This window comes from Cyprinus carpio, chromosome B8 (genome assembly GCF_018340385.1).
Source record: "Cyprinus carpio isolate SPL01 chromosome B8, ASM1834038v1, whole genome shotgun sequence".
In the NCBI taxonomy this organism is placed as follows: domain Eukaryota; kingdom Metazoa; phylum Chordata; class Actinopteri; order Cypriniformes; family Cyprinidae; genus Cyprinus; species Cyprinus carpio.
In genome coordinates this window covers 28,241,706-28,261,084 of record NC_056604.1, presented here as the reverse complement: position 1 = coordinate 28,261,084, position 19,379 = coordinate 28,241,706, and the positions used below count along the sequence as shown (strand labels likewise).

At 42.4% G+C, this 19,379-nt stretch overlaps 1 protein-coding gene across 1 annotated transcript in view; it reads left to right on the top strand.

Moving 5' to 3' along the window:
• The first annotated feature begins 935 nt into the window (after positions 1-935).
• The window catches only part of plxnd1 (plexin D1), a 55,460-nt gene continuing 37,016 nt past the window's right edge, over positions 936-19,379 (top strand). Inside the window, exons 1-9 of the mRNA XM_042729088.1 lie at positions 936-2,482; positions 4,596-4,772; positions 8,655-8,786; positions 9,083-9,183; positions 10,516-10,645; positions 13,234-13,411; positions 13,632-13,740; positions 16,327-16,426; positions 18,739-18,837. Of these exons, the coding sequence (XP_042585022.1) occupies positions 1,259-2,482; positions 4,596-4,772; positions 8,655-8,786; positions 9,083-9,183; positions 10,516-10,645; positions 13,234-13,411; positions 13,632-13,740; positions 16,327-16,426; positions 18,739-18,837 (2,250 nt within the window). The 5' untranslated portion in view covers positions 936-1,258. The remainder of the gene's footprint in view (positions 2,483-4,595; positions 4,773-8,654; positions 8,787-9,082; positions 9,184-10,515; positions 10,646-13,233; positions 13,412-13,631; positions 13,741-16,326; positions 16,427-18,738; positions 18,838-19,379) is intronic.

The window sequence follows — 19,379 nt, the reverse complement described above, 5'->3', positions numbered from 1 at the left end:
AGAACTCTGCTACGCTCTACTTACAGCACATCTAGACTCTCAAGCTCTCCCTGGACATGTCTGAAAGCTTTTAGAATCAAATAACCCAGAGTTCTGTGTGACAGATGAAGCTGGAAAGATACACATGTTTGTTTGACTGTTGGTAAGCTCACCTCATTCACATCTTCTGTTAGGATAATGATGTTTTATATGTCCTAACTCGAACATCACCCCAGTGTCAAGCATCAGATTTAAACAGAAAAACATATTCACTTCTAGTGAGTTCCACTTCACTAGTCTGTGTTCAGCACGGTTCACTATATTAGTGAGGACATTTCTGAGTTGTGAGGATATTTTGGACCTTGCAAGTTTAGTCAAACCTGCATACACACGCACACACACGCACACACACACACGCACACACACACACACACACACTCAAACCAGAAGCAGTTGTGATTTCTGTTACAGCTGATCTGCAGTCATTTCTTGACACTCGATCTTGTCTGTGACTGCAGTACTTTTGCTGTAACTTGAACATAACTTGAACATAACATAACTGAAATCCCTGTTTTACCATCAACTATATGCACTTTTCTGGAGGTTGATTATTATCCATGACTGAAGAGACGGAGTGTGAAACCGTGTGAAGCCCAAACATAGATCACTGACACTCCAAACAAATATAATGCAGTTTTCTAGTGGATGATTTCTTGTTATTGAGTTAAAATCTTTTTTGTTGGTGGTGGTGTTCATAAACAGATTATTATCGTATGCTGCACGACAAACAGTAACATTATTCTTTAAAGTACCTCATCATAAATATATGATAATCAGTTTAGTAGCCTGTTTTAACATGTCGTGCTGTTTCACCACTTTTTTTTGGAATCAAAGCAAAAGTCTTTCTGGACCCCGTAAGCAATGGCATTGTCTCATCGCGCTTCACGAGAGCGTCCCCGCCCCGTCCAAACTCACTGCACTAGAAGGACTTCTCAAACGGGCGCAGGTTTGATGAACGCAGGCGTGTGGCGCTCAATTCTCTAAAGTAGCACTAAAGTACCTAATATTTGCAACATATTTTTTTCTCAGCCGATTAGCACGCGTTACACGGCGAGGCAGTGGGTCTCTCCAGAGAGACGCGGATCTCTACAAGGAAGCGGAGGCTCGTCGTCACGTCATTCGGCAGGAAACGGTCTTTCCTCCCGGAGAGCTGCGCTCTTTTCCGCTGGCTCAATGCGCCTCTCCGTCCAGAACCCGCGGAAGCCAGCCAGAAGGAAAAATGCCTCCTTCTCCAGCGGACAGACGCTCTCTGCGGCTCTTAGCGGCGGCTCTCGCCGTGTTTCTGACGGCTCTCCAAGTGCGCACCGCTGGCGCGCTCCAGATCCAACAGGCGTTCGCGTCTCCCAGCCGCACCAATAACTTCGTGGTGGACGCGGTGTCGCGTCGCGTTTACCTGGCCGCGGTCAACAACCTGTACCAACTGAACGCCACGCTCGCCAAGGAGGTGGAGACGCACACGGGACCGGTGCTGGACAACCCGCTGTGCCACGCGCCGCAGCTGCCGCAGGCGACGTGCGAGCACCAGAAGACGCTCACCGACAACCACAACAAGCTGCTGGCGCTGGACCGCGCGCAGGGCGTGCTGCTGGCCTGCGGATCGGTGTTCCAGGGCTTCTGCGAGCTGCGCGCCATGGACGACGCGTCGCGGCTGGCCGTCAAGTTCCCGCAGGACGGCGCCACCGTGTTCCCCAGCATGCTCAACATCGCGGCCAACCACGAGAACGCGAGCACCGTGGGGCTCGTCTTCCGGAGTCACGGCGGCGCGGCGCGGCTGCTGGTGGCAGCGACCTACACGGGCATGGGCAGCGATTATTTCCCCAAGAACCACAGCAAAGAAGACCTTCGCTTCGAGAACACGCCCGAGATCGCCATCCGCTCGCTGGACACCGCGGACCTCGCCCGGCTCTTCACCTACGACATCAACCCCTCCGAGGACAACGTGTTCAAGATAAAGCAGGAGGTCAAGCAGAAGAACAAGCTCAGCTTCGTGCGCGCCTTCGTGCACAAGAGCTACTCGTACATCGCCATCAACAACGACGCGAACGCGGGTGTGAAGGAGAGCCAGCCCAACAGCATCCTGGCGCGCATCTGTCTGGACACGGACGCGCCGCGCAGGTCCGCGGAGAGCCGCAAGCTCACCGAGTCCTACATCCAGATGGGCCTCCAGTGCGGCTCCAGCGGGAACATCTACAACCGCCTGCTCTCCATCTACCCCGCGGACATCAGCAGCGGCGGCGCGGCGGGCGCGGAGCCCCATCTGTTCGGGGTGTTCGCCCAGGCGGGGGGCCGGGCGGCCGTGTGCGCCTTCCGCGTGCTGGAGGTGGAGGAGAGGATCCGCCAGGGCCGACGCAACTGCTCCAGCGGGCCCAACAGCGACGTGCAGGTGCTGGACAGCGTCATCCAGGGCTCCGGGGCCGAGTGCGAGCACAAGGGGGCCATCAAGGTGAGAGCGCGCTACAGGAGCCTCCGTGACACAAAGATTCACACCTGAGCACTGCGTCTGCTCTGAAAACACGCTGAAGTCATCGTTTATACTTGAGCATGAGCATAATTACGAGTATGGTTTACGTGGAATTTTTGCGCTTTTAAAAATTAATTGCACAGGACCACTAGAAATAACGGCCAATTCCAGCACATAAACTAAAACTTCATTTCATAAGGATTTGAACGTATACGTTATGACTGAATGGCCTTTACATCAGGTCAGTCAAAAAGAAAATAACTGCCCCAAAGGCCGTCAGAGACATGTGTTTAATTTACCTCACGTAATCGATATGATCAAGGTATTACCCAATCTCATGAATGTGCGTTTCAGTCCCAGACAGCAAGCAGTTTCGGCCCAAAACCGGCCCACATCTGACCCGCCTAGAAATCCATGCGGGCCAGATGTGGGCCGGATCTGGGCCGAAACTGCTTGCTGTCTGGGGTGGCACGATTTTTCTGCACCCCAACTGCAGAAACTGCTTGCGTATTTATACGCAGAAACGGACTTTGACGTGCATATGACACGCAATTGGTAGGCTTAGTTGTGTGAGGAAGGTTTAATTATATGCACGCCAACAAAGTTCGTATCATATGCGCACAAAAACTGGGTATCATATGCACGCCAAAGTCCGTTTCTGCGTATAAATAGCACGTCAAATGAGAATAATTATAATAATAATCAGTGCTATTGATACGCGTTTTCATGAGACCGGACTCGTGCTCAGACTCTAGTGCAGAGTTTTCTAAAACCCCTTCTGGAAATTGCAACTAAAACAAGCTTCTGGTCATTTTTATCTGGGTTATAAACCCAACTCTACAAAATTATAGTCGCATTTAAATCGAAGCCAGCATTTTTCTGTTATCTTTAAAATACTGTCCACATTTATCAAGTAAACCTCAATTATTTTACATTTAGGAGGATATCATAACAAGCTTAAAAGCTTTCATTAGTGCTTCATCTCAAATGTACGAAAACTCTTACTTTTGTTAAGTTCATCCTGATCACTAACAGAGTAAGACAGAGCTGCCAGAGTTCAATTTACATTTAGCAGACGCGACTTACAGTGCATTCAGTATGTGTGTTCCCTGGGAATTGAACCCACAACCTTTTGCACTGCTGACACAATGCTCTACCACTGAGCCACAGGAACACAATCTCTTTTAGTGTGCTGTGACACTTCAATGTGAATGATTCTGAAGTTGATGATGTTGCTCATTGTGGCATTTTTAGCATTTACAGACCGAATATCTTTATGTTTTTTGTTAGTGAGTGAGTGATTGTATCACAGGCTCATGATGTACTGTGAACTCAAGACTGGAGTTAAGATCAACATAATGCAGCTTGTTTTAAATGTATGGCCGATCATACAGTACATGCACATGCTGTTTTTATTATGTGAACGTGAAGTTTTATAAGAAGCACATGCACGTCTGGTATTTATTTAGAGTCGCTTTTGTGCTGTTGTCTTTGTTCTCGTCTTGCTCTTTTGACATAACTCAGCCTTTCCCATAAGGCCACACTCAGGCCTCCTCGAGCCCTGCTTTCATCGCTGGGTTTGGGTTATGAGCAGCGTAACACTGCTCTGCTCAGCGTGTCTGAGAGACTGCAGTCTGCAGGAGCGCAGGAGGTCACGGCACTCATGGGGAGAAACGAATGAGAAAACTCCTCCGCTGAATTCCTTCCGTCACCCTGCCATGAACCTCTCGCTCTGCGCTCGGGAGAACACACGTGCTCTAATGACAAACCCCTCGGATTCAACAATAGCTTCATCAGTGTGTTAGAGGTTAAAGACAGCTGCTTTCTTCATCAGTTCTGATCATTCTCGGGCTAATTGCTTATCAGTGGAGACACCGCTGTTGTTCATTTTTAGGGTTATGGATCTGAGTAACCCCTGACCCTCAGTAATCAGACCCATCCTGTGCGTCTGTGCTCCAGGCGGAGCTGTTACTGTCTAAGCCACTCACGCTTTTCATTTGCATGATAAAATAAATAGGTACAAACATCATAAAGTGCCATAGACATGAGAATATCAGAGTTAATGTCACTCACTTCCGTGCATTCTGTGTTCCAGCTTCAGGAGGAGCAGCTGAACTGTGGGGCCGCTCACCTGCAGCACCCGCTGGCCCTGAGGAGGCCCCTGAGGGCCCGACCCATCTACGAGGCCCCGGGCCTCACCTCTATTGCCGTGGACAACGTCCACAACCACACCGTCGTGTTCCTGGGGACCAGCAGAGGCCGACTGCGAAAGGTGAGGCGCACTTGTACTGTATAATCAGTAAGAAATGTGTGACGCTACAGTCAAAAGTCAAGTCAAAGTTTGTTTATAACAACAAGTGTTTACCAAAGTGCTGTACAAGTGTACTCAGTTTAAACAGTAAACACATTGTGTCAAGCCCTTGTGTCAGGCTCCGCTGTACAGGAACACACTGCATCACCAGCTGATGGAAAGTCTCTGTTCAACCACAATAAATACCTGTCATGTTTAAACAGAACTAGACAGAGCCCTGCAGATTAACAATAGTAAGAATGATTGAGGCTGTCAGGAACGGTCTGAAATCTGTCGCTGAAGTCAGCGAGTGTTTGATCTGCTTGCTAAAGCAATGACAGAAGTTGCGATAATCTTGTGATGGATATCTGAGTGATTTTGGGACCATTGGGATTGAATTGGATGGTTGTGGTTTGCTAACTGCTGTGATCTCGTGTGAGTGACAGGCTGCTGGAGGAATTATTGCTGTATGAGATCCTAACACACGGTGCTAATATACACTCACCATGAACAGATATTAAAGGACTAGTCTACCACACTGATGCATCCCTAATATATACCAAACCAGAATGTATATATACCATATGAAGTCTCTTAAAGATGACAGAGTGTGTATTTCATAAGTGCAGTGCTGTGACGAGATGAACTGCTGTGAACACACACAGCAGCCATGTTACAGCACATAGAAACACACCGCTTCAAATATTTGATCATATGCTCTTAAGGGTGTTTGCCCTGTACACAAACCCTGTGGTGGTCCAGGCCACATGTCCTGCTGCTGTCTGTCTTCTTTTGTCTGTGTGTGTGTGTGTGTGTGTGTGTGTGTGTGTGTGTGTGTGTGTGTGTGTGTTGTGCTTCTGCACACAGAGGGTTGGTTGTAAAGGGCTTCCAGCCGTATCAGATGAGCTCTGTTATCATGAGCCTCTTTCCCACTGCAGGAACTAGTGTCCTCTCAGCGTCTGTTCTCTTCAGGTGTGTTGTTCAGCGCTCTAGGTGCAGGTAGTTCCTGTAGTAAACCAGCTGTGGCTTCACTATGGGTTTCTGGTCATGTAAACATGTAAATACTATGCTATACAGTAGTAATTCAGTTCCATAGTATATGTGACCCTGGAGCACAAAACCAGTCATAAGGGTCAGTTTTTTGAAATTTAGATTTTTACATCATCTGAAAGCTGAATAAATCATCTCTCCATTGATGTATGGTTTGTTAGGAGGACAATATTTGTCTGAGATACAACTATTTGAAAATCTGGAATCTGAGGGAGCAAAAAAATCTAAATATTGAGAAAATCATCTTTAAAGTTGTTCAAATTAAGTTCTTAGCAATGCATATTACTAATCAAAAATTAAGTTTTGATATATTTACGATAGGAAATTCACAAAATATCTTCATGGAACATGATCTTTACTTAATATCCTAATGATTTTTGGCATTAAAGAGAAATGTATAATTGTGACCCATACAATGTATTGTTGTCTATTTCTACAAATATACCTGAGCTACTGATGACTGCTTCTGTGCCGCAGGGACACAGATATCAGAGTGCCCTGATATTAGAAGATACTTAATTATAGAAATATCTACACATGGGTCAGTCAACAGAAATCATCTTTCTAGAGTCAGTTCTAAAATCAGTGCACACTTGAACTTTAATGAAATGTTCTGTTGAAGAAGTGTTTGTGTATATTCATCTTTTTTTAATATTTTTAATCTTATTTGTCACTTCAGATAAAAGTATCTCTAAATGCATGAATGTAAGTGGTATATTGTCATTATATCAACCATAGACAGCTGCTCTTCAGATGCGGTGTGAGCTTCAGCCTTTTAAAAAAGCCAGAGACCTAAAGCATGAGACTGCTACTGTTTGTACTAATGATATTCAGTCCTGTCCTCTACCGTTCTCCTTTTGAATGTTGTCATCATTAAAGCATTATTCAGTGTGTTTATGGCTGCTGAATTCAGCTGTAGGGACGTTTGCTCCTCTCACTGTCGGAGAAACATGAGCCACACAGTTACTCACACTGGCTAAAGACTATTCATGTGCACACAGCCTTAGAAAACATCTGCGAGCCTCAAACGTCTGAACAAAGGAGCTGTAATGAGGGCCAGATTCCAGGAAGGTGTGTCAGTCGCTCAGATCCAGCTCTTTGGGAGTGTTTCGTTCACACAGATAAGATGTATCTGGCTGCGGGGGTCTCGTGTGAAGAGCTCAGAAAAGGCTTTTTGTTTCCCTGCCAAAACACAGGGACGTGTGTGTGTGTGTGTGTGTGTGTGTGTGTGTGTCCTGCGGGTGGTTCAGTCATGTTGCTGATGGTTTCAGGAGTGTGTGTAATGTGATTTGGGACGGTGAGATAAGCTTATTTAGGGATCCGTGTTAGTAGAGTCTAATTCAGTTAGAGTTCAACCTCTGCTTATCCGTCTGTCCTTCTGTCTGTCTGTCTCTCTGTCTGTCTCTCTAGCTGTTTGTCTGTTCATCTGTTCATATATACAGTACTAGCACTTACATTCATGCTTGCGGCAGCTGCACTGTACAGAATAAAGTAAGCTTTGTTTTAATTTCCACTGGCCTTTTAGTTAGGACACACACACACACACACACACACACACACACACAGTGTGTTAGGCTTCTGGTCTTCTGAAATGAGGAGGCAAAGTTTTTTTTTTTTTTTTTAATCAAATGTAAATTCATGTTGCAGTCAGTTAATTAAAGCCAAGTATGAATCTCAGTTAGTGTTTTTAAACATTTTACATTTATTCCAATATAAGAGTAACAATTTTATTTGTGAGCTTATGTTCAGCTGTTCTTCTTGATAGTTAACTTCTAACTGTTTTTGAATGTTTGGGATCATCAGTTATCAGAGCTCTGTAGACACAGAGATTCAGCTTAAAATCAGCAAGCTGATTACTCACAACATCTCCCACAGATCATGTTTTCAGGTCTTTTCAAGTCTTATTCTGACGTAACAGAGCGGTTATATCTAAGTGTGTGAGTTGTTTACTTACTTTTTTAAGTAGTCTTCCCATTAACACTATTATATTGTCCATATGAGGAAACACTCCGGGTTCAGACGGTTTAAGCATTTTCAGACATGTCAGTGTGGATGAGTAACTTTTGGAAACGCTTAAAAACACTAGTGAGGACAGAGAACATTATCAAAACAAAACTATGATACAGTATGAAATCATAGACATGTGAACACACTCTTCATTCACTCCTCTCATAACTCTGTCTCTGATGGCCATTTCTTACATAGAAAAAACCCTAAAAACACACTCAAACTCTCGCTGTTGTTTCATCCAGACAGACAGACAGACAGACAGACAGACAGACAGACAGACAGACAGACAGTTGTTGAGTGCAGTCGAGGTGAACATATTGTGTGTGTGTGTGTGTGTGTGTGTGTGTGTGTGTGTGTGTGTGTGTGTGTGTGTGTCTGAACTGAGAAAACTTGTCTACATTTGCAATTAGCACTTTGTCTCTGAAGGTTGATTTTGGCGATGATGAGACATGTTTCACACCCACCGACTGTTCTCCTGCTCTTTTCTCAACATTCAGAAGATGCTAATTATGGTGAATTATGATACCATATTATTATCACACTCTTCCTCTCATCTGCTGCCTCCTCATTTAAAGCTAGGTGTCATGAGGAAGAACAGATCGCTCTGAAATAGAAACAGCACTGTGAGATCCAGTCGTGATAAACCTTATACAGCAGCAGAAGCACGTGTGACGCTCATCATCAGAAAGAAAACTTTTTGCTTCAGTTAGTGTAACGTTGTAATGTGTCTGTCAGTGCAATCAGATAGAGTCAAGAGAAGTGGAGAGTCATGTGGTGTGTACTGAATCCTGTGTTTCTCTACAGCTGTCTCTGCTGGCTGACCTGTCCGTGGCTAATCAGTGGTCACTAAAACTCGCCGCTAACGAACCCGTTCACCACATCATGACCTTCGACCCCAGCGACCACAACTACCTGTACCTCATGACCACACACCACGTGAGTACTGCGACCTGCGAGAACATAAACACTATCACTCAATATCAACTTATCCGCTAGCGAGTGCTGACTTTACCATCAGTTCATCACATTCTAAGGATATTTTAAACCGTGTGTGTGTCATGTGTGTGATCAGACGCTCTGTTTATCACGTTCAGCCGTGAGTGAGTCTGGCATGTGAGAGCGCTGTGTGAATAATCATACTCACTGATGGAGCTGTGAAATGCAGCATATGACTGTGTGTGTGTGTGTGTGTGTGTGTGTGTGTGTGTGTGTGTGTGTGTGTGTGTGCTCAGCTCCTGCAGGTTCAGGTGTCTGCGTGTAGAGAGTGCAGCTCCTGCAGCGAGTGTGTGAGCGCCGGCGATGCTTACTGCGGCTGGTGCACACTGGAGGGAAGGTAAAGCACTCGCTTTCGTCACTCACGCTGCAAACAGAGAAATAAAGCAATGCTTTTCCAGGATCACGTCTTAATTAGCAGAATATATGGTACTTTTTCATCATTTTTGAGCTCTCAAGCATCCATCTCCATTCACTTTCACTGTGTGGAAACAGTTTCTGCTAAACGGCATCTCTCATGTTTGAGGGCAGAAAGAAAGTCAAAGGTTTTTGGAGAAGCGTCCCTTTGGGATTTAGTGACCATTAAGCAAAGAATGACAAGATTTGTCGAGCTGCATGTTTCAGAGCTTGAGATGTTTTGGGCTGGATTTCCTGTGGAGTTTATCTTTATTCAAGGGTTTTCCTGAAATCAAAAGTCACTGGGTGAAAGGCTCAGAGGTTCTCTGCTTGACTCAGTTCTCACATCAATACTGTATGTGCTAATTGTTCTCATGATAGTGGCTCTTTCAGAGAAAAATGTCAAACTGCACTGAGAGAGATAGTCTGCATACATGATGAGGCCAATACTCTATTTCTTTTGTAAATTCATTTTATTAAATAAAAGTTTCAGTTGTAATTTGTATTTGATTAGTCAGCCTAACTAATTGGACGGCTGGATTACAGTTGAAGGATTTCACAACCATTCAACAAAAACCAAAAGAACTGTTCAGACTGTTGAATCTGGATGTTTCTCTAATGTCACTGCGGTCTCTTTAAGCTGCTCTTGTATCTTATGTTTTCTCCGGCTGAGAGTCTGTCTGGACTCAACATCAGCTCCATGTCTCATTGTTCAGTAAAATACAGAAGACAGATCTTCATAATGTTCAGCAGTCCCCATTATGAAAGGAGAGGAGCTCACTTCATATATCATATACATCATGTGTCTTAGACTGCACCATGGTAAGCTCTTCATTCTGTGGATACTGAAACCATGACCTTTACTGCTGTTTATGATTTATGGATTATAATTACAGATGGAGCATCAAATCTTTGACTGATAAAGCTCCCAAATATTTAATTTCATATGCTTATTTGTACTCATTTTTGTTAACATACAGAATACTGTTTGTATTGCTTTAACATGCAACAAACGCAATATGATGTCTATTTTATTAATGAAAAATACAATGTATGAAAATAATAATTGGAAAGTGTGTGAAATCTTGTGTATCCACTAGTTAGAGTTCACCAAAGCTAAACGAACAGAAGCCCGAGCCTGTGCTTCTCCGAGATGTGTTCCTGACATAAGAATGTGCTTTCTGTCTAGAGCGGTGATGTGTGCAGCGCAGGCTCGACAGTGTGTGAGTTTGTCTGTGTGAGTGTGTGTGTTTGATGTGTGTGTGTTGTTCCGCAGGTGTTCAGTCCAGAAGGACTGCTCCAGCGGGACTGTGGGCCGCTCGTGGATCAGCACAGGGGACGGAGTCCAGCAGTGTCCCTCCATGACCATCACACCCTCAGAGATCAGCCGCTCCGCTCACATGAGGGTACAACAACACACACACACACACACACACACACACACACACACACACACACACACACACACACACACACACACACACACACACACACACACACACACACACACACACACACACACACACACACACACACACACACACACAGTCTTCACACACTCAATTTTAAACGTATTATCTCAGAACAAGGCTGTCTTGTCACATCACACACATTCACACACACACACACACACACACACTCACACACACACACACACGCGCACACACACACACACACACTCACACTCACACACACACACACAAAGAACTACAGCAGCACAAACTTTTTGATATCACAAATATATTTACAAATTGAATCCTCTCATTAATGTAGAATCAGCATGAAGCAAGTATATACTGTAGTTGTTTATCAATAACAACAAATACAGAACAAGATCAATCTTATAACAACTCTTAATTTAAATACACATACAGCAATCTTCCTGTAGCCTATTATTAAACATGTGCATTAGTAGAAACTACTCTCTTTCTGTCAACAGAATATTTTCATTTGAAAGCTTATTTTACGCATAAATTTGCATGATGAATACGTAAAGCAATTTCTAGGTTGTGGTGTTGATGTGTGGATGAGTATCACGGTATCCTCACGCTCAGATCCAGCCTGTGAGACTCACTGCGGTCAGCGCTCACTTTATGAGCATGTTTGTGCAGTAAACTGATTTACATAATTCATTGCAAGCGACACAACAGAGACAATGTGTGCAAATAAACGACACTATAAATGAGATGCAGCCTATTCTTAGTAAACTCACAGACAACCAGTCCAGAGTGTGTGAAAGCATCCCAGAACACTGCACTGATCCTTCACTTCAGCTGTAGCTCCTACAGCACATCACATTCTGAGATGAAGATCTTAAGACTATATGAAGCTCAAATTGCAGGGTGTTCGTTGTAAGTGTTGCTCTTACAAGTGAAAGATCTTATGTGAAGGATATTTGAGGTAATTAGGTGAGCTTCTTTCCTGCATGGATCTCTCGCTGCCAGAGGAAATGACTCTTCAGCCCAAACAGGAAACAGGCAGCACTGTCAGGAAGTCTGCCATCCTGACAACAATAGAGCTCAATGTGGCGTGTGATAGCAGAGATGAGTGTGTGAAGAGAGTCCTGTTACTCTCAGAGACACTCAGAAACACCCAGAGTCTGGGTCATTTTCACCCTAAAATCCAAAGAACAACAAGGCATTATATTTGCATAAACAAAATGAAGCTTTTATGTTTAGAATTATGTGTGCTATATTTTAGAATGCTTTGCTATATGACATTATTTTCAAGACAGGTAAGCACACAGATTTCTTCTTCCGGTCTTGTGGTTTTGGGGTGAGCTGTGGCTGTGTGTTTTGTGCGGTTGATGCTAATGCAGAGGCAGAGGCGCCTGTGTGTATGCCTGTGCCTGTGTGTGTTTGTGTGTGTGTACCTGGTATTCACTATGTTATGGGGACCAAATGTCCCTACAAGGATAATAATACCAGTAAATTCTGACATTGTAGAGACATTTTTTAGGTCCCCATGAGGAAATAAGCTTAACAGTATTAAACAGGGAAATAGTGTGGCGTTCTCCTCTGGCCAGACGAAACCAGAAGTTTAATTCTAGGCTGCAGCAAAGTCAGATTGTGCAGAGGACTCATCTGGTTCCTGTGGTCTTGTCCCTGTGGCCGTCTAGGGGACAAGGTCTTCTCTGGGGATCTGTCTCTGGGGCTCATCTAGTTGTCCTGGTCTCCGCTGACATTCAGGGCTGAAGAGGTTGTGTCTAGGTGCTGATCCACCATCTGATCTGGATACAGACTGAATCTGGTGGCTACGGTGACCTCAGAATAAGAAAGAAACAGACTAATATTAGCGTAGATGCCATTCTTCTAACGATGTAGCAACCACCCAATAAAGCATTACAATAATCTAACCTTGAGGTCATAAATGCATGGATTAACATTTCTGCATTTGACATTGAGAGCATAGGTCGTAATTTAGATATATTTTTGAGATGGAAAAAAAAAAATGCAGTTTTACAAATGCTAGAAATGTGGCTTTCAAAGGAAAGATTGCTATCAAATAGTACACCTAGGTTCCTAACTGATGACGAAGAATTGACAGAGCAGTATCAGCTATGCATTCATTCTAGGTCATTACATGCAGAGTTTTTAGGTCCGATAATCAACACCTCTGTTTTTTCAGAAATTAATAGTAAAAATTACTAGTCATCCAGTTTCCTATATCAGCTATGCATTCAGTTAGTTTTGCAAATTGGTATGTTTCGCCAGGCCACGAAGAAATATAGAGCTGAGTATCATCAGCATAACAGTGAAAGCTAACACCGTGTTTCCTGATGATATCTCCCAAGGGTAACATGTAAAGCATGAAGAGTAACGGCCCTAGTACTAAGCCTTGAGGTACTCCATACTGCACCTTTGATCGATATGATACCTCTTCATTCACTGCTACGAATTGATGGCGGTCATATAAGTCATATATGTGTGTGTGTGTGTGTGTGTGTGTGGAGCATGTACAGTGGTAGCGTGTGGTAATCATCTGCTCCTCTCAGGATGTGGGGATCCTGATCAATGGCAGTGTGCCGGATCTGCAGGGTCTGCAGGTGGAGTGTGATTTTGGGGTGGGAATCACCACAAACGCCACCGTACATTTGGACTACGGCACAACCCAGATCCAGACCTGCCCTCTGCCGCACCCTCACATGTATCCCACAATCCCCTTCGGCACAGGTACATACACAAAGACAGCTAGCTCTGAATCTTTGCTAAATAATTCCAGCTGAAGTTGTTCTTATATAAATGCACTGAATGTTTCTAAGGCTGTCAAAGGTAAAAAGCAGCCAGAAACACATAAGTATTTTGCTAGAAGATACTGAGACATTATTGAAATTTCAGCCCAGAATATGTTTATTGTGTTATATGTTGTGTAGAATGATTTGTTTGTGTTTAGATCATGTCACCATCTCCGTGGCCATCAGGGTTAATAATGTTTCTGTGGTGTCTGGAAATTTCACCATTTACGAGTGTGAACGAACAGGACAAATCCACTTCAAAAATGCGTGAGTAAACACACACACACACACACACACACACACACACACACACACACACACACACACACACACACACACACACACACACACACACACACACACACACCTGTACAAAACATATTTTATGGGTTCATTCCATAGGCGTAATGGTTTTTCTACTGTACAAACTGTATTTTCTATCCTCTTACTGTAACCCTAAACCTAAACCTCCCCCTCGCACACAACTACAGGCACTTTTACATTCTCAAAACTCTTAATTATGTGTGATTTACAAGCTTGTTTCCTCAAGGGGACGTTAAAAATGTCCACACAAGGTCAAAATCTACTGACATTTTATATAACATAACTATATGATGATATTTTGTTTTAGATAATCCAGTGAATGAAAGGTACTTCATCTCTTTTTTCTCTTTTTGTTTGGAACTTGACAAGATTATTCATAAACCAGTGGATTTCACTTTACATCTATGAAGTGCAACATTATATTTCACACAAATCCATATTCTGTGGTGTAGTAAAGGTATAGTAAAGTCTGTGACACATTTCTACTGTCACAGCACACATGCTGTTATTATAGAGCACAGTCTTCTAGGTTCTGCGTGCCTGTCAGGTCTGTGTCAGTACATTTACATCTGCTCATCTGTGAAGGTGATAATAAGCTCAGGGCCACAGGAGAGGCAGCGCAATGTATAACTTCACATCTGTAACAGCATCTTCCCATCATCCGCATGTTAACATAGTTTAAATCATTCACACCAGTGCACACTCTTCACACTGATCTATATATGACTCTCAAACACTAAACCGAACCAGATTCTCCACCACCAAAAATATTACTTTACAAAGTCATAAAACAAAGATTTTCTTTATGCAAAACATGAATTGAAGTGTAGGTGTTTTTAACCGAAAGAGAGAAAGACTTGTTTGTGAGAGAAGAGTGTTTGTGATAAGGGTGCTTGAGATGATGTCTGGTTACACTCTCTCTCTCTCTCTCACACACACACACACACACACACACACACACACACACACACAGAGCAGTGCTGGAGTTTATCTAAAACAAACACAGCGCCTCGTTCAGTCTGTGATAGCGGTGTGATGAATGCTGGGGTAATTGTGTGGCTCCGCTGATGCTCATCAGTGTTTATGAGGTTTGACACAGTCTCTTTCTGATCTCTGGTCTGTTAGTCAGCATGTTTCATGCATGCACACGTTTACTGAGAGACTCAGCTGATCCTGTATCTGTGTGCTCCTGCAATCAAGCGGGACGGTCAGTAAGCGGTCTTCAGTGCTTCAGACAGTTGTCTGGTTTTTTTCACACTCATGTACAGTGTTGGTGAAGGTTACTTTGGAAAAGTAATCGGTTACATATTACAAGTTACCCTATTTAAAATGTAATAAGTAATGTAACTATTTCAGTTACTTTATTAATGTAACAGATTACATTTGATTACTTTTTTATTGCTTTTCTAAATTTCTTACTAATTAACAATTGAAAACATTCAATAGAAATTAAGAAAAGTAATAAAAAGTAATCAAGCACAGCCACCACAAAATCAGACTTTAGCACCAATTTTTACTTTGAGATTGTTCTGAGGTTAAATACAGATTTAAAGTCAGAAGATATAGTTGAATAGCTATGATACCGTTTTTTTTTTTTTAAATCAATTTTTTGCATAATTATGACAGAAAACACTGACATCTAACAATGCTCTGAAAAAAAAACAGTTAATCTTAAAAAAGAAAATAAAGCATTACAGTTGCATTTATTTTGTAATTAAATTAAAGAATTATTTTACATGTAACTAGTTGAACACTTTTCTGCAGTCCTAAAGCAGAGCTTCTCAAAGTGTCGTCCACCTGATTTCTGTAAGGTTTAATAGGGGTGTGATCTAAAAACTTTTGAGAAGCACTGCTTTAAGAACGCTTATACCTCCACATGGACTGCTCTCTCTTGGTTTTTACAATGGGATCCATTTCTCAGTACGGAGGTCTCTCTTTTAGTGAGCAAAACAGCATCTGTGTGGCTGAACTGTGGATCATTTATCATTGCTTTGACACAAAATACATTCAATGACATCTTTCAAATCACATGAATACATTTCTCACTCAGAAACACACACACACACACACACACACACACACACACACACACACACACACACACACACACACACACACAAGACTCAGTGGACCTACAGGCTGATTTTGCTTTTACATTCTTAAAATAAACTGTTGAAAGCCTAAACATAATACAAAACTGAATTAGACAGTATTTCTACAGCAATGCCATACTGAAATATATTCCAAATGTAAACAATGAAATACTATCAAAACCATTTAGTGTAGCTGAACACCTGCACAGGTGTTAAAGCTGTTTCTGTGCTGAGAAATAGTGAAAAACTTGCTCTAGAGAGTGAAAAAAAGTTGTGCTGCTATTCAGCAAAAAGCCATGTAACACAAGCTGATTTCATGATGGTGTGTAAATATTGTCCAAGCTGGCTATTTCATATGAACTTGTGCACTCTGACTTGTGTATGTAAACTCTGAGAGTGTAGGTCCGTCCTTGATGAGAGTGTGTGTGTCCTGCAGGTGCACGAGCTGTCTGAGCACGGCCTGGCGCTGTTACTGGGACCTGCGGAACAATCTGTGTGTTTCCAGCAAAGAAAGCGCTCCGCATGTTCTTCTGGAGGTGAGCGACGCTGCGTCACACACTCACATCTGCTCATTCATGTAGCACCTTACACTGGGTTCACATCGAGTCAAATATGATTTAAGTGTCAGATGAGATATCTTCTGTTTTTATAGTGCTTTTCCCAAGGTAAGGCCAGAGAAGGCAGTATAGATTGATTCTCTGTCCAAACCCATCCACACCTCATCATAGATGTGACGCATGAATAATGTATCCTCAGAATCCCAGCATGCACTGCAACAAGCTCAGGGAAGTAATTCTTTCAAGGTAGTGGATGGAGCAAGAGAAATGTTCGGTGTAAGTCTGAAATCTGCTTACTTATTCAATATATCTGCTTTAGACACAAGCCAGAATGTTGTGTCAATGTAATATTTTTGGCTTTTTACCCCTAGTGAAAAATAAATATACTTAAATGTATTTGAAAAATATTTATTTCATGCTAAGTATACTACAAATATATTTTCATATTTATTTGCTTAATAAAATGCCCTTTTAGTATATTAAACCGACATACTTAAAGCATGCTAAATTGCTTACATTTAAAGACCGATATTATTCAAAGATCATACAATCCTCATCAAAAGTATCATTAAAACACATTTTAGACTTAATATTAAGAAATGTGCATGGTGCACAAGTATTATGCCAAATAATGTTTAATTATAATTTTTATATCATTACATCTTGAGTTATCTGTCAGTAAATATGTTAATAGATTTGAACTATAAATGTATTGTAAATATATAACTTTTTTACCAAGGACAACTTTTCTCAATAAACCTAAAAACATTTTCTTATTCAATACTTAATTCAGTAACATTCTGGCTTGTGTCTAAAGCAGATGTATTGATTAAGTAAGCAGATTTCAGTATTACGCTGAACATATCTCTTACTGCATCCACTACCTTGAATGAATTATTTCCCTGAGCTTGTTGCAGTGCATGCTGGGATTGCATTCTCTGCTACTATAAATAAAGACAACTTTGAAAGGCCTTAATGTATATTGTGATGTATTTTTTTTATTTAAGAGAATAAGAGTCAGCAAAGCTGGTCCCTGTTACTTGCTTTTACTTGCAGGTTTAAACTGATTAAATTTCTGATTAGACCAATGAAAATGCTCTTTAAATGACAGTCATGTGTACAAATGATGGTGAAACAGAGAAGTTTACACATAGATAAGAGCTAAAATGACCTGAAGTCCCTAAAGGGATATGTTTTTCAGACGAGATAATGAATGTGATTCCTCAGCCATCATACAGCAACATTTCTCCCACTTCATCCATTTGTTGACATTGCACTCTGGGATTGTCTCCATGTAATTATTCTGCCTACCTTTTGGAGCAGCCTTCTATGATTCCTTAGAGTATGGCAACAGGACTTTATGTCTCCAAGAATGAAGCCGATTGTGTAAGACATGTAAGACTAATTCTGAGGAAGTGAGAGCGCAGGCAGTTCACATGTTTGACTCAGCATCAGTACACTTACTGAAAACACTGACAGCAAGCTCTTATTCCCATATCTGACCCTGGCTGAGTGCACAGCACATTACACCGCATGATGAACCGCAAAAACACAGAGAAGAGTTTGCATTCATGTACTCTCAGTGAGAGATCAGTGAACAGATCTGAGCTCTCCATAGCCCCTCTCTGTGTTTTCACACGTCAGGAACACAAAGCACTGCTGCCCATGGAGATATCAATATATATTTACTGTGGTGTAACTGCTGTAGGTGCCCAGATCTTGACCTGCAACTATAGCTGGCCATATCTACACCTCATAACCATGAAGATTTCAGAAGTTCAGCGGTTTAGTTTCAGTAATTGTTATGGCTGGAAAGAAGAGGAAGTTTAGAGGCGTTCATGTTAAAGTTTGTTTATGCAGCACAAAAGAATGATTTTTTTCAAAACAGCTGCATGTCTCTCTCATGTTGACCTTGAAAATAACATGCATTGCTGAATTGTGCAGCGTAAAAACAGACTGCTGGGAAATATGTGGCAATTCAAGAGACGTTCTGATCGACACGCAGCAGGAAAAAAAGAAGATTTGTAGTGTTTTTCTCATATTCAAACACTCCAGCTTCACATAAAAACACAGTGAGGCGCAGAATGTGGTGTGATTGTGCTTGTACTGCCATAAATAACTGATGTTTGCATTTTAACTGTGCCCACCCTTCCTCTGGTGTTGACATGTCCCCTCTCTCTCTCTCACACACACACACACACCGCAGACTGCTTGCATTCATAGTTCTCTAAACACCACTCACTATTGTTTGGCTGAATCTCATTTGTTCTCACCTCTTGTTTCTGTCCCAGAATTCCTCGTCCTGTCCCAGGATGGTGGGCTATGATGTTCCTCCACTGCCCTCTGGAAGCACTCACGTCTTCTCCCTGGAGCTCAGGAACATAGAGCATGTAGGACTCGAGTGTCTATTCACACACATAGGAATAATGGGTTTTATACTGTACAAACTGTATTTTCTATGGCCCTACACCTAAACCTCCCCTCCACACAACTACAGGCATTTGTTGAATTTCATAAAACACAGTTTAGTGTGTTTTTAAGCCTTTTGGTTTATGTAGACACGTTTACATTGTAGTACCAATGCCATTATGTAGATTTGTGTCCTCATAAACCATACAACCCAGAACACACACACACACACACACACACACACACACACACACACACACACAGATGTCTCAGTACTGATGGGCTGTGGTTTGCACGGCTCTTTTGACCCTGTTCACTCACATGTTCACACTGTGTGTTATTGTGTGTAAGTGTGTTACTTTCCGAGTGTTTTCTGCTAAATTTTTGCAAACTGACGGATGATCCTGTTGAAAAAAAAAAACAAAAAAAAACAGCATATTCTGGTTAGGTGTGTTTTGAAGCATGTCTGCTGGTTTGAGCTGGTTTAAGATGGTCCTAAGCATCTAGCTCCTGCTTCCGGAGA